A 15,823-nucleotide genomic window follows, 5' to 3' on the forward strand; every position below is an offset into this window, starting at 1 on the left:
TAGACCTCTGCTTTCCTGGGGATGGAAGATAGTCTGCCCATGGGAAGTGGGGAATGAACTCACTGTTTTCTCTGTCTTCATCCAACCCATTTTATTATTTATTCTCACTTTAACTCTTCTGATTCTCTCCTCCATCCCACCAGGAGTGAGGGAGCTGGGGGCATGTGGGGCTGAGTGCCTGGTTGGGCTGCTTAAATCATGTCAACACCAGATGAATGCCCAGCTCAGACAGACTGGGATAAAGGAAGCAGATAAATAATTAAAAGAATTTGAGGAAAATATACTCTAAGTGCAAAGGTAAAATGTATCAAAAACCTGAACCTTGAGCATTTTCAGAACCAAACTGGAATCATGTCCCAGCTCCCACGGAAATGGTTGGGACATTTAGGAAGGACAGTGACAGCTGCCATTTATCTCTTGGAAGAGAACAGGAAAAAAAAAAAAATGGTGCAGGCATAATGAATGGGTAACATCAGGGCAAAAATAACTGACTCTAGACATGAATGCTTGGGGATTATTCATACCTAAAAAAAGAAATGTGAATATGGAAAGACACTTGAGAGAGAATGGGGATTTTTTCATGTTCCCATTTATATTTAAATTCCAAATTTCCTTTTATACCCCAAATAAATCAGCTTAACATTACTGAAATATTTTTCTTTCAGCTAAAAAAAATAAATTCAATCTTTTTCAGGCACTCCAGTGGTAGCCAGTTAATCAACATTGGTCCAACAAAGCCAAAACTGGTATCTATTTCTGTGTTTTACTGTCATAACTATAGGATTTTTGATATAATTTTACAAGCTTAAGAATTCAACTCTGAACAAATTATTGCAGTGTCTATGTCATTAAAAAAACCTACCAGTAGTTCACTGAGTTGTTCATAATCAAACATTTCATTTTCATACTGTTCTGCAAGTTCTTTACCCAAGGCAATGGCCTCTTCCCACATCTGTCAGGGAAAAAAAATCATAAAACAACAACAAAGAAACTGAATTACATACCTTGGTTAAACAACAACATTAGAATAACCCAAATCTGAATAAAACACACAAAATGCATTGTGTCGCACGCCTGAAAACACTGCGCATCTGATGTGCCAAAGAGCTGTGGCAGAGCTAGACATGTCTGTGCTGAGAGAATCACAGAATCAGGGAATTGTTTAAGTTGGAAAAGGCCTCAAAAAACCTCGAGTTCAACTGTTCTCCAACACTACCAAGGCCACCACTAAAACATGTCCCCAAGTGCCACATCCACACAGCTTTTAAATCCCTGCAGGGATGAGGACCCCACCACTGCCCTGGACAGCTGTGCCAGGGTTGGACAGCCCTTTTTATGAAGAAATTTTCTCAGTACCCAGTCTGACCCTCTCCTGGCACAGCTTGAGGCTGTTTCCTCTCATCCTGTCCCTTGTTCCCTGGCAGCAGAGCCTGAACCCCCAGCTCCCCCCTCCTGTCAGGGAGTTGCAGAGAGTGAGAAGGTCCCCCCCGAGTCTCCTTTTCTCCAGGCTGAGCCCCCCCAGCTCCCTCAGCTGCTCCTGGTGCTCCAGACCCTTCCCCAGCTCTGTTCCTTTCCCTGACCATGCTCCAGCCCCTCAATGTCTCTCTTGTCCGAGGGTCCCAGAACTGCCCCCAGCACTGGAGGTGCCCCAGCAGTGCCAGCACAGGGACAGTCCCTGCCCTGGGCCTGTGACACACCATGGCTGGCACTGGGGCCATTGGCCTCTTGCCCACCTGGGCACACCTTGGATCATGTCCAGCTGCTGTCACCAGCACCCCCAGGGCCTTTTCTGCTGGGCAGCTTTGCAGCCCCTCTGCCCCAGCCTGGAGCGCTGGGTGGGGTTGTGGTGACCCAAGGGCACTTGGCCTTTTTGAGCCTCCTACCACCAGCCTGAACCCATGGATGCAGCCTGTCCAGATCCCTGTGCAGAGCCTTCCTGCCCTCTAGAGATCAACACTCCACCCAACTTGGTGTCACCTGTGACCTGACTGAGGGCACCCTCGATCCCCTCATCCAGATCCCACGGCCTTTCCCTCATCCATGAGGTGGGTCCCATTCTCACAGAAGGAGATCGGGTTGGTCAGGCAGGACCTGCCTTTCCTAACCCCAAGCTGAGTGGACCTGATCCCCTGGGTTTCCTGCATGTGCCATGTGACAGCACTCAAGGACATCTCCATGACCTTCCCTGGCAGAGGATGCAAATTTACTTGATGCAAATCAAGTCAAATGATCAAACTGCTTCAGAAACAAAATGATTCCTGCCAGCCCAACCAGAGACCCAGTAATGTGTAAACACAGCCTATCCACAAAGAAACCCACAGGACTTTGGATAAATGCTGCTGATTGATTATACTTCATAATCACCTCTCTCTCCCTCTAATATCTATAATCTATATTAGACAGGACAGGCAATTTGCAGATATTGCTTTGAACAAATACTCATTATATTTCCAATGGTTCTTCTTCCTCTCGTTCTTCAACCATGAAATTCAGCAGCCATCTCAACTGACCCAAAGAAATTTAACAATATCCTTCAGCTCTTCAGAAGGCAACAATCTTAATGAGGAGCAGCAAGAATGGTTTTAAATGTGCATTTTTAATTTTTTTTTCCCTGCTGTAAAGATAAAGTACCACTCAAACCCAAAAATATGCTTAAATTAGCACACCAGGCTATCTAAGATCATACTTGATGATCTGCCTCTGCTGCTGAAATTTGGTTGGCATTGCTGACCTCACTTTATTAAAAAAATGAGATTCAGAATGAGTTATAAATCCATTTAGATTGCATTAGCCATCATCTGAAATTTAAATCCTCTGTCCAAACCACCTAATTCTCCTCTCAGCACCAGGCCACATGTTCCTTGTCCTGGTGAAATACTGAGATGCAGCAGCAAAAAGCAGTTGGATGAAAGAGGGCTGAGGGAAAGGGCTGAACACACAGTTCCCCATTGCTCCCCAAAACCAGCCACCTTTGGGAACGAGGAGTTTGAGATGAACCACCACAAAATCCAAAGATGGTGGGAGCTGGAGGTGGGGAGAGAGAAGAGGAATGGTGTCCTGGGGAAACCTTCAGGCACACAACTGATTCCTGCATCCATCCCATACAGATCCCTCAATCCCATCCACTTCAAAGTACTGTGTAAATAAGAGATACTTTACACCCCAAAACCCAAAAGCCCCCCAAAGCACACACATGAAATCCCACCCTTTAAAGCCCAAAATCAATGTCAAGTGAATTTTGTCTTTTGATCTGCAAGTTGAAATTGCATTTCTTAGTATATCAGGAAAACTTGGAAAAAATAAGACTTTTAGGAAAATTCCTCATTCTAGATGCTGAATTGAAAAATAAGAGTAAAACATTAACGGTTCACACGACTGTCAGTGATGGAGACTGTTGCCAGCACAGGCTGAACAGTCAGGCAAGGCACAAACTCCTCACTGGGACTTGGAATATCCTTTTTCTTCTAGGAATTGGAAATTTGGATCCAAGTGTGGCTGAAACCTCAGTAAGTCTTTGCGTGTCACACACCAATGCCACAAAAATAAGATGTGGCTCGGGTCCCACTGGTCTCCATCCCTGCTCCTCCCTGGAAACAAGGAGCCAATTTTCAAAGGGAGGGCAAAGGATGGACTGAGGGATTGTCCTGGCAAACTGAGGGAGAAGGGCTGGAATACAGCAGCATGGAGAGGCAGGGAGCTGCTGATGCTGGAGGAGATGAGGAGCTGCACAAGGAAAAATAGTTATGGGAGATCACAGGGAGAAAGGACAGAGACTTATGCTCTCAAAGAGAAAATATGGGCTACAAACTACACTGAGTAGTGTAGTTCGTAGTAGTGTAGAACAGGAGATTTTGAGTTCCACAAAAAAGGAATGGGCAGATGTTGGGGCAAACAGAGGCTGAGTGGTGACCTAATTTAAGACAAAAAAGTGGTGGATGCTCATGAGAAGCAGAATCCGGTACCACATTAACCTTTCGTGATGTTCGACCCCTCCTCTTGATTTCTCTTATTTCTACAACAGGGTTCAGAATATTATTTATCCAGGGAAGAGGACTGGAATGAACATGAGCTCCCTCATGTTTGTGAAGTGCCTTGAAGGTGAAAAACTCATCAGAAGGACTAATTACAATCACGGTAATGAGGGATCACGTCTGCAGGAAATTACAAGGCAGACTGTGGGCTCTGCAACGCAATCTTTGCAAATAGAAGGAGCTGAATGTTTTTATCCACATTATGGATCTAATCTAGCATGATGATACAGAACATATTTTTATTTCTAAACAAAAATTAACACAAATTTAATAGTAAAGGTGCAGTTGCAGAAAGAGGAGCACATTTTCACGTACTGGGTTAATTTTGACTCAGACGAGTAATATTCCACCAAATTATAGAAACTGAACTAGTATTCAGTTGTTTGGTAAGTCAGCAAGTGAAACCTTTCAAAATCACTTAACCTTTCCTCATTTTGATTGCCATTTTGTTTGGAACTTCAGTCATCCATAACTTTTGCATATTTTCATTTCAAAGACAACGGTGTTACCATCATTTCCCTTGCCTTGTGTGTTCCAGATTTAACCAGTCCCTCTCCAAAACCAAACCACTTCTACTCTCTTTTCCATTATGAAAATATTTATTAATGATCTCAGGCAAACAGCTTTGGAGCTGAACAAAACTGGAAATAAATGGAAGTCTAAATCACTTTAGATTTGCATTGACACTGTAAACAAACTCACTGGGTTCTTCCACTGAATCCTGGATAAGCACAGACATCTCAACATGTTCCCAAAGCATGTCTGGGAACACAAAGCCCCAGCTCAGTGCTAAGGCTGTGTGCCATGGAACACCAGCTAATGCACCTGAACATCAAGAGGTACAGGATTCTGGATTCTGGGAGAGAGGAGGGCAAGATTGGAGCTGAGGGGGCTGGAATGCCACACTGGTATTGCCCAGGGTGAGCACTATCATGTCACTGTGGCTCTGCAGCCCCAGGGTCACACCACAGAGAGCCTGTCCCACACTGGCACCTGCACTGTTGCCCTGGAGCCCAGCAAAACCAAGACATGGACCTCCTGGAGTGGGGTCAGAGGAGGTCACGAGGCTGCCCCAAGGACTGGAGCACCTCTGCTCTGGAGACAGGCTGGGAGAGCTGGGGGTGTTCACATGGAGAAGAGAAGGCTCCAGGATGACCTCAATTTCTACCATGTCAAGTGTCCTGAACTCCAGAGGTCCACGAGTCCACAGGTTTATAGAATCAGGGAATTGCTAAGGTTGGAAGAGTCCTCCAAGACCATCGAGTGCAACTGTTCCCCCAGCACTACCAAGGCCACCACTAACACATGTCCCCAGGTGCCACATGCACACGGTTTTTAAATCCCCTCCAGGATGGGAACTCCATCACTGCCCTGGGCAGCTGTGCCAGGGCTTGACAGCCCTTTCCATGAAGAAATTTTCCCTAATATGCAGTCTAAACCTCCCCTGGTGCAACTTGAGGCTGTTTCCTGAACTACTTGGCTTTTCCCTTGGCTGTTTGTGCAGCTTGACCACAACACTTCCAATATCACCACAAACCAAACCCAAGCCGGTGATTTTTCCAACATCCCAAAAAGAAACAGGAACTCTGTGTCTCAAATTCCCTGTACAACCCTCTGAAAAATTCAGCTGTTTACTCCAGAGCCAATTTATTCAGGTAAGGACAGCACAGGGCTGTGGCACAGGATCCTGAGAAATGAAATCTATATTCTTGAAGGTCAGTAACTCCCAATCTGCTGCCTCGCAGATTTCCTACCTTGGAAGCTTTCCCAGGTTTGCCCAGGACATGGCAGGTCTTGAGGAGAAATGAGTCGTATGGGGAGCTACTACACAGGATTTGTACGAGGTACAACTCATTAATGTGAGAAACAATTTATTTGGAGAGGGGACCAGAGAGAGAGGCTGCTGATAGTGGAAGCAAAATGCTTCTTTTAAACTGAAAGCATAAGAAAAATGTGTGTAGCCAAATTTAGCTGTGTGGACACGAGCTGCAAATTGTTATGGGAAAGACTTTGAAGATGCAGAAGGAGATTTTTTTTTTTTTAGGGAAAACCTGGTGATTTATTTTTCAAGCTGGATTGCTTGTTGCCCAAAAAGAACTACAGCATCCAATTTAGTTTTTGAGGTTAACAGCAGCAAAGGAGGATCTCAGGGTATTTCTCAGCTCCTGCTGAGTTAATGGTCAGTAGCAATGAAATAGTCTGGGATAAGAATATTATCATGGATATTCTGATGTGTGAGGGACATTCCAAGCTGATTAAATTTCAGATAGTGTTAATTAACCAACATGCAAGCTTAATATTTTAAATAAAATGCTAAAACACAGTATTTCTCTGCCAGGTTGGAAACCCTTTAAACAAAGAACTATATTCATTTGGAACACACTCAGACACCACATCTCTCCTCTCCAAAGGCTGTCTGTCCTTCACAGCCCTCAGGACGGGCTCACACTCTGATGTGGGATCTGAGCTGGCCAGGAGCCCTGTGCTCATTTTTGGCAGACAGGTGAACTTCACCACTCTCTTGTCTGATGGAAGAAAAACCCATTTGATGCCACCCCACGAGCCAGAAAGAACAGGCATTTTAAGCCAAAGCGTGGCATTTACTGTGTAATTTCAAATATTTTGTGCTTTCTGGCTGCAGTGAAACAGTAAAAGGTGTTTTTTTCTGGAGGGGAGGAGGAAGGAGGAGCAGAAATAAATGAGCAGTGTGCATTTATTTACTTTTTTCTCCTCAGGATCAACACTTTCAATTTATGAAGGAGCAGAGGAAAACGTCCTGATTTACAGACTGCGGCATCCACCGGCAAACCCGAGACACGTCGCTGTTCCTGCATTTTTCCGTGCAGGAGCAACAATGCTGCTGCTTCCTTTATGGCTCCAGAGACCACAGAAGCCTGTTTAAAATAGCACCTTATCTTTGTCACTGACACTGAGTATTCCTTGGCTTCAGGAGTTCATTAGCATTGACTAAAACTGCTCCACACGGGCAAAATTTCACCCCTTCCCTCATCCCTTTATTGCCGTCGCTATTTTTCCTTCTCGCCCTGAGATATCCCAACCTACCAATTTTCAGTAAAGTCCCTGGATTGAGGGCTCTGTTGGAAACCACAAAGCTTCAGGAAAACACAGAGAAAGCAAACACTTGAGAGGAGTTCAAAGGGTGGGTTTGACTGCTGGGATAAGCAGTGAGGATAAGCCTTTTAAGGGCAAAAGCCAAGAGAGATGGAATGAGACTGGAGAGTGCAATGCAGCGAGGAAGAATAATCTAGGAGAGAAAACGATGCCTAGATCAGGGACACAACTTGTAGTTTGGAAGCAAAGAGCTCAGAAAAGGAAGGAATAAAGTATTACTAATGAGGAATCAAATCATAAAGCAGAACAGCAAAATGCAGAAGTTGCACCTGGAAATGCTCATTCACTGAAGGTGTATTTCAGCTTTACAGAAGGTTGGTTTAAGGACCAAAAGTCAAATACAGGTAAAAAAGCAAGTTTCCTAATAATAATAGACTAAAAATAGAAATAAACATGAAGAACCTTAATTGGTTCTCAAACTACAAATGACAGGGATACTTGTGGTAAGGGTCAGTGTTTTGTTCTCAGCCAAAATAAGGTGCCACCCTCCTGCTTTCAGTGCAAGCTCACACTCCATATTATTAAATTATGAATTTCTCAAGCATTTGTGGTCTAGAAGAGAGAGGTTCACTCTGTTCCAGTCTGTGTATGGAGAATTGTACCTTCCTCTAAATCCACCTCACCATGAATGGCAATATTTAGGGAATAAGCCTCATGGTTTGTCTTCACTTGACAAGTGTACCATATGTTCCCACTGGGAAATAACTCTGCTAAGAGAAAGGGATTGTGATTTTTGAGAGGCTGAACTACACAATCCTTTAAAAACCAAAAAGTCAATGATTTAAAACCAAGTGTTACCTTTCAGGAAATCCCTCTCCTCCCTTTCTTCTAGATAATGTTTCTCACCATGAGTTCCTTCCCTCCCATGTCCACAGGTTCCCATTAGGCAGGTTGGGGTAGAGGAGGCACAGTCCCAGAACTTTAAAACAAAACTCCTGAGCTTCTGGAAAAGCCTGGAAGTAGCTCTACAGCTGTACAGGGTGAAGTGACCTTCCTTTAACATCTCTTGTTAACTTTATGGGAAGAGAAATCAAACTGGTGGGATTGACCCAGAGTGAATTGCCAGGCCAGGGACACAGCTGGGGCATTATGGTACAAAACTCCCCAAATTGGTCTGTGCATCAGCACAGTCCTCCAAAAATACTATTTCAGGTGTGTTATTGATCATGGTTGAAGCAGCTGCTGGAATACATTTGCACACTGCACAGGTAAATGTAATGAGTTGATTTAACTTAATGTCAGAATATCCCAAATGAGAGGATTACCTTCACTCTACAGTGGAAACCTCCACGTGGAGTTTCCTGACATTTGAAAATTCATGTAAGATGAATATTCTCAGTGTATATTGATTTTTTTATTTCAATTTTTATTGAACAATATGAAAAATTATCACCAACTCGAGTGACCAGAAAATGAGGGAAGGACTATCTGTAACTAGGAAAGAGCACTTTGGAAATGAATCATCTCCTCACACACACACAAAAATCACACAGGAGTCCTGTGGCTGGAGTTATGCAAAGAATGGGAATAATCATAAACCACTAAATGGTTTGGGTTGGAAGGGACCTTAAAGACCCTCTCATTTCACCCCCTGCCAGGGACACCTTGCACTGGACCAGGTTGCTCCAAGGCCCTGAGCAATAATCACATGGTTGTTCACCAAAAATGTTGAGAATGACAAAAATTCAGTTCTTAATCCAACAATGAGGAAAAAGGCAAGGACAGCATTCCCAGTGCTATTCCTTTTGAAAGCTGGCAGGGCCTTCTCTCATTTCCAGCAGCAAAATGTGACAGAATTAAGAGTGATTACTTGGTCTAACTGGTCTCTGGAGCACTGACCAGTGCTGGGGGAGGTATTTTGCCTGCTGTGTGTGTAAACACATCGTTAGTGCCATCCCAGACACAGGAGGGACAGCTCTGAGACAGGCTGGGTCCTACAGAGATGTAAAGGATGCTGCAGCTCCTCCCTTCCAGCTCAAATCCACTGGCCTGGTGCTCAAAGAGCAATTCCTTGATAGTAGCACCATAAAGGACTAATGGGAAGCCATAAAGACATAAAACAACAAAATAAAAAAAGGAGGCTTCTGGTTTTCCTTTCCACAGAGGAATGTGATATTAAAATAGACTTTTAAGTCAGTTATGACCCTAATTCTAACAAGATTCTCCTTATCCACTGAGAAAGGGTTAGTAAAGTTTTTTGGGCAGGAAAAACCAATGCTGTCTAAGGCACCTCCACCAGCCCCAGCCCCACTCAGCCACTCGTGCAGCACTCTGCAATAACTGTTTTTATAATTTTTATCACAGTCTACAATTATTATTTTAACATTGCTTATCCCAGTCCAGAATCACAACTTTTAGTACACCACTTATTAACAACTTTTAAATATTGCATTAATGTAAGTTATAAAATTTGACTCTTTAAGCAAAGTTTCTATCAAAATGAGAGAAATTATGGTTTCTATCAAAATGATTCTATGAATTTATGGAAACACTTATGTGATTCTGTTAAAAACTTACTTGGAAAACACAAGCTGGGTGGATCATATTGCAGTTCTAGTATTTCTGTTTGCACTACATTTATGCAACAGAGTTTACTTTTAAAACCCAAGTTTGTATTTCTGAAATGTTGTGACAAATGTTGTGACAAAGAGATTCTTACTTTTACACTTAAACATTTTGGAAATATCCAAACACTGAAACATCCTTGTCTACAATATTAATCCCCTTCCCCTCTCACACCAGCACTCTCCCCTTCCCACCAGGCAATGCCAAATGCAAATTCCCTTGGCATTAAAAGATGCAATTGGAATGAAATATTCCCATCTCAGAATATTTATGATATTGAACCACAGACATCCATTCCCTGAGGGAATTATTTGTGGACATGAAAGAAAACAAGGGGAGCTGAAGGATTGCAATAGCTCCTGGAACTGCCAGAAAGGTCCCCCCAAATTAAATGCATCACTTTTTTATTTACCCCATGGCATCATATGTACATACATTTACCCTTAACACGGCACTTGTAACTGTACCATTGATTTCTTTTGACTTTTTTTAGTATCATAACCTGTAAATGCTTTCTGAAGGTCACTGGATGCAAACTATGTTTACTATTTAATTTATAAGTTAGAGAGAAAAGCAATGAAAGATATTTGCACTTTTTTTCTTCCCTTTTTACCTTGCCCTTGTCGAAGTAATGGATAATTTCTTGATAGAGTTGATCTTTCAACTGTCCTTGAGTAGCAGCTTGGTATCCATCCCGCTGGGTAAGATGTGCTGCACATGCTTCTTCTGACCACTAAATCATACAAAAAGAAAGGGAAAAGAGAAAGCAAATCAAAAGTGATGAGATATGTCAGCAACATGAGGCTAAAAATAGAGGGTGTTTTTTTTATTTAAAGGAGTGGTACCACAGCTAATGCACTAACAAAGGGGGTTTGATCACTTGGATTCTTTGAGCACAAGGACCATTTCTTTGAATGCTGTAATTGGAGGCTAATTCCATCTGTCAGCTGGAAGGAAGCTTCTGGAGGTGGTTTCCTGTCCTGGGTGAGGTTGATGAGACTGACCTTGGCCTGCTGATGGTACAACCCCCTGGGGACACAATGAACACTTGCAGTTCATGTTCAGAGAAGCCTGGAAGCCAAGATACATCAACAAAAAAGGAAAGGACTGCAGGTATGGAAATGAGATGGCTACAACTCAGAGGGAATGTTTGGAGGGCTGGAAAAGCACAATTAACTTTATCCAGCCTGTCTGCAATTAGTAGCTCTTGCTCTTCCAGCAAATGCCTAATGGAGCAAGGCAAAGATGTCAATCACAGAATCCTGGAATGGTTTGGGTTGGAAGGGACCTTAAAGTCCATTCAGTCCCAGCCCCTGCCACAGGCAGGGACACCTTCCACTAGCCCAGGCTGCCTTGGACACTTCCAGGGATGGGGCAGCCACAGCTTCTCTGGGCAACCTGTCCCAGGGCCTCACCACCCTCACAGGGAAGAATCTCTCTCTAGTATCCAGCCTAAAACCCACAGATTCATTTCCAGAAATACCATCACACCACCCAGTTTTACCTCTTCTACCTTATTAAATTTCAACCAATTACTTCTTAATTTGGTCAAAGTGTTTGTGCTTGGGCCTACAGACAACTCTGACACCTTTGTAATGCAAAGCTGTGTTTCTGAGCAACACAAACCTCAGGTAGCCTGCAATACAGTGGCTTTTTTTTTTTCAGCATGCAAAGAGCAACTATCTTCTGTTAGTTTTGAACATCTCAATTTTGACAAAATGGGTTAAAAGTACAACAAAAGTCTCTTTTCTTGAGTGTGCTTCATCAGCTTGCAGTAATTTGCAGAATATGATGGCATCTCTCTCTCCACAAGCACAGCCTTTCTGCAAATTTAAAGGTGAAATTCTCTCACACTCTCAGTCTTGACCTAAATGTGATCCCATTAAAATCAGTGTGATGGAATATCTGCCAGTGATGAGTGTCATTGAAAATCCTGTACTCGAGGCTTGACAAAAAAACTCAATTGCTTAGTTACACACATCACAATATTGCTGCTCCTCCAGCAATACTGAACCCTCCATCCAGTGCTAACTACTGGTAGTAACAAGAATTTAGGTGGATAGATTGATACATTTTAATAACAAAGTAATTCCAGACTATAATATAATTATACTTATAAACAAACATCCCCTCAGTGATGAAAGCCTGTGACAAATCCTGCCCCTGTATTTGCCATGTTCTATCAGTTTGCATTATAAGGGAGGAAAAATGGATATTTCTTCCCAGTGAATTCAAAGGGGTAAATTAAGATACTCATCTGGTCTTTGAACACATTATCTAAGAAAAGCTAAAACTGGCTAAACTCTAATTTAAGGTCATATAAACTAACTAATGAGGTCAAGCCATAACAGCTAAAAGTCTGAATGACTTTTTCTGGCGGGGTTTATTCCATCATTTTTCCAGAAAATGAGCACCTGTGGAAGGGAATGAATCCTTTATGTTGTCTAAAAGGTTCATTCTTGTGAAGTGCCATGAGCAAGCACTGCACAGTTTGTCAGTCCTGCTTTATGTCCCTTGTGGGAACAAGACAGACCTTTCCAGCCACAGACTCGGGGAGTTCCTCGCTCCCACTCCTGCCCAGGGGCAGTGATTGCACCAGCCTGGGAGAGGGAGGTGTCAGAGCCATTCCTGATATTTTCTTACTCTAATTATTTTAAAATACAGTAAATACATTTCAAAGTGTCTTAATTTAAGTTGCACACTTATGCTCTGCATCGTATTTAGTCTAATTATGGCTTGGATTCAGTTTACTCGCAGGAATCATTGGCAGTGCATCCATTAGAAGTATTTCATTTAACACCTTCCACTTTCCAACTTTTGAAAATAGGTTTTTTTACACCTGCATTTCACTTGGGATTGCTTAAATTAAATCCAGGATTGCCAAGAACAATTGGCTGCTTAGAATGAGATAAATTTTCTTTATCAAGTGGGGCACCATAACAGCAATAGTGCAGCAGGTTGCAATAATACAGAATCACAGACTCATTTGGGTTGGAAGGGACCTTAAAGACCATCCCATTTCACCCCCTGCCAGGGGCAGGGACACCTTCCACTATCCCAGGTTGCTCCAAGCCCCATTCAGCCCCTCAGTTATTCTGTCCCTGACTCTCTGCCCCATATGACCTTGGGTGCTACAGCCCTTGAGGGGAGTGGAAGGAGATCCAGGACCTCCTGAGGGAGAAAGATTTCACTGTGGGTGATAAAATATGAGGAAGATGAATGGGACTAAAGCAAACACTTCCAAAAATGCTAATTCTTATCACATTTACATTTTTACTTTTCCCATTAACTGCTTTTTAAAATTAAGAAACAAAACCCCTTGCTGGTATTTCAGTGATGACTGGGTTGTATTAAGCATGTGATTTCATGACCCAAGTGCTGGCAAGAGGAGCATCTTTGTATGTGATAACAAGGGGGACATGGTTGGTACCTGCTCCCACACGTGTGACACAATCACATGAATGAGCTGCACGTTAGAAACAACATCATCTATCCAGGAAGTTTTCAGTGAGATTAATGCTTAGGAAATACAGTTTCATTATGTTTCTGGCTGACACTGGATAGTGTTAAAAACTCAAATGCTTTATGTCATGTACTTTCTACATACACCATGTTATTAATATACATCGCAGGTTCCACTGAAACATTCCTTGAAGAACAGCAATATTGTTGTGCCTCTAAATGTGCTATAAACTGTGCAATACTGCATTAAAATTATAAGTACCTTTTAAAAGCATGAACTTGGAAAGAAGGCCATTTGAATCTCTCCCTAATTTTCCAAAATCGAAACTGAATCTATTACAGACAGCCAAGAACAGGCTGTAATACCCCCTTGTACTGCCTTTGCACAAAGATTCTGTGGAGAGCTGATTTACTAAAATATGTGGTTAGAGGCTTCCACACATTACACAACCATGATATTTTAAAGATTTCAGCTTTGCACTTTGTAACTCCTGGTGTTGCCTTGACCACAGTTCCATTCCAGGTCAAGATCTGCCTCCGCCACACATTAATTCCTCCATGGATGAGTTACATGGGCAAAAGACAACCCTGCCCTGAGCTGCAGCTCACAGTTTAAAGTGCAGATGTTCTGAGTGACAAACACCTCTCTGGGTTACTGCTGACATGATTTGCCAAACCTGGGATGTGTTCTGGGGTTTACCTTCAGGAGCTTTGCGTGCAGGAGTAACGTGTAGGCAGCCTCTGTGTAGTTATCACACTCCTTGTGCAGGTCACACAGCTTGTACAAATACCTGCAAGGAAGAAAAGCAGTGGTGCTTACAAAAGGTTGGCTTTAAGATGTTACTAAATAATTTATTTTGAAGATTACAAGGGTTCAAGTCCATCTTCTAACACCTAAATATTCGTGGGATTATTTAAAGTTCCTATTTCTGTGTGCAGACAACCTTTGGGACCATTTGCATTTCCCTTGTGTTCTTTTCAATGCATATTCAGAGAATTAAGGAATCATGGAATCATTAAGGTTGGAAAAGACCTCCAAGATCATCAAGTCCAACCTTTGATCAGACACCACCATATTAATGACTTGTGATCAGGAATCCAATAGAGATTTTGTGCAAGACAAAGCACTCTTACAGTTCAGCTGTGGAGACAGATAAAAGTTTTCTTCTTTAACTTCAATATCATCACACCTCCAGCAGGGGATTCTCTTCATTTGTTTGTTGAGATTTTTACAAACAATTAAAAAAAACCTCCACGAAACCAGTAAAACTGTATTTTGAAAAAAACAGTGAAAATACTTTCAACTTTGATATTCATTAAGAGTTTGTTAACAGAAATAGGAGAGAGTTTGGGTGGGAGTGTGACACTAAGAGACAATTTGTCTTTCTAGGGATGCTGAGTAGGGTAGACCTACAACTCATAACCTCCCATGTTTGTCCACAGTAATCAATCCTGCCACTTTCTTCTCTTTTTGCAACCTGCTAAAACAACAGGAGCTGAGTTCACAAGTGAAAGTTCTTCCAAAAAGGTAACAAGCACGTGAGAATGAATTAATTAAAAATATTTAGATACCTAAAGTAGCATTACAAACACAAGGTTCAGCATTTTAGCACAACAGTGTAGTCAATTTTAAACCACAGCACAAATGGAGGACTAGGAACCCCGAGGTTTACAGAAAACACAATGACACATTTCCATGTTTACTTTGTGTGCAAATAGATTTTGAAAGGTTCCTGAAAGCTTTAAGTTTAAAATAAGTATCAGTCATGATATTATTTAATAGTTGTTTTTACCCCAAGTCACATATTTTGTACCATTATTTCTTTACTCAGCTTTCTTTGTACTTATTTATTTTCTCCACGAAAAGAAGAATATTCACTCCTGAGTATTTCAGCGTTCAGTGGAATAAAACCGAAGGAGTTGGAGAAAGGGGACAAAGATAATCTCCTGACTCCAACTTCCAGCACTTGGTGTTCTCAGGGAAGATAAGCTTTTGAATTACTTCGGGTTCAGTCAAGGCATGATTTTTCATTACTTCTCTTCCTCCAGCCCCCAAGTGACTCCTTAATAGGAACTCAATTTCCCCAATTACACCGGAGCACATCAGGCAGTTTGTCACCAGTCATGTTTACAAACCTTATGTACATTTCTTCTCTCTCGATCTCCTTGTAGAAATTCTGGAAAAAAAAAAAACAAACAAAAAACCAACATAATTTCATTACAAACTCTTTGATTTCTCAGTTTGGAACGTACAGAGAACACTCTGGAAATTAAAAATTCATAATTGCGTAACATCAGCCTCCAAACTGCAAAGGGAAATTTGCCTCCAGTGCTGGAACACAAGTTATTTAACTTACAAAGTCTAATGCTGTGATGTTTCATGTTGCAGCGGATTAGGGCTCATGTCTCATTGCAAAGGTTAAGAATTTGCAAGAATAGCACTGCTAGAAAGCTGCTTCTGGCACTTGCAAGTCACACATCATTAACCGTTTCAACTTGAAAATTTTTTAATATACAAAAAACATAATTTTTAAGCAACAGTTGTTCCATGGATTTAAAACTCCGAACCTGACTTGGGAAATACATCATCTGCTCTTGAATTCTAATGGTTTTCTTAGAAATAAAAAGTTAGA

The 15,823-nt window shown here is 42.1% G+C and overlaps 1 protein-coding gene across 2 annotated transcripts in view; it reads right to left on the reverse strand.

Moving 5' to 3' along the window:
* Positions 1–15,823, reverse strand: part of DOCK1 (dedicator of cytokinesis 1) — a 276,152-nt gene that overhangs the window by 41,398 nt on the left and 218,931 nt on the right. For both annotated transcript variants that reach the window (XM_029962000.1, XM_025895744.2), the window contains exons 36-39: positions 15,327–15,367; positions 13,891–13,981; positions 10,342–10,461; positions 863–952 (exon numbers count right to left, since the gene is read on the reverse strand). In XM_029962000.1, coding sequence (XP_029817860.1) covers positions 863–952; positions 10,342–10,461; positions 13,891–13,981; positions 15,327–15,367 — 342 coding nt within the window. The remainder of the gene's footprint in view (positions 1–862; positions 953–10,341; positions 10,462–13,890; positions 13,982–15,326; positions 15,368–15,823) is intronic.

This window comes from Manacus vitellinus, unplaced genomic scaffold (assembly GCF_001715985.3).
Source record: "Manacus vitellinus isolate BGI_N305 unplaced genomic scaffold, ASM171598v3 scaffold_40_pilon, whole genome shotgun sequence".
Classification (NCBI taxonomy): domain Eukaryota; kingdom Metazoa; phylum Chordata; class Aves; order Passeriformes; family Pipridae; genus Manacus; species Manacus vitellinus.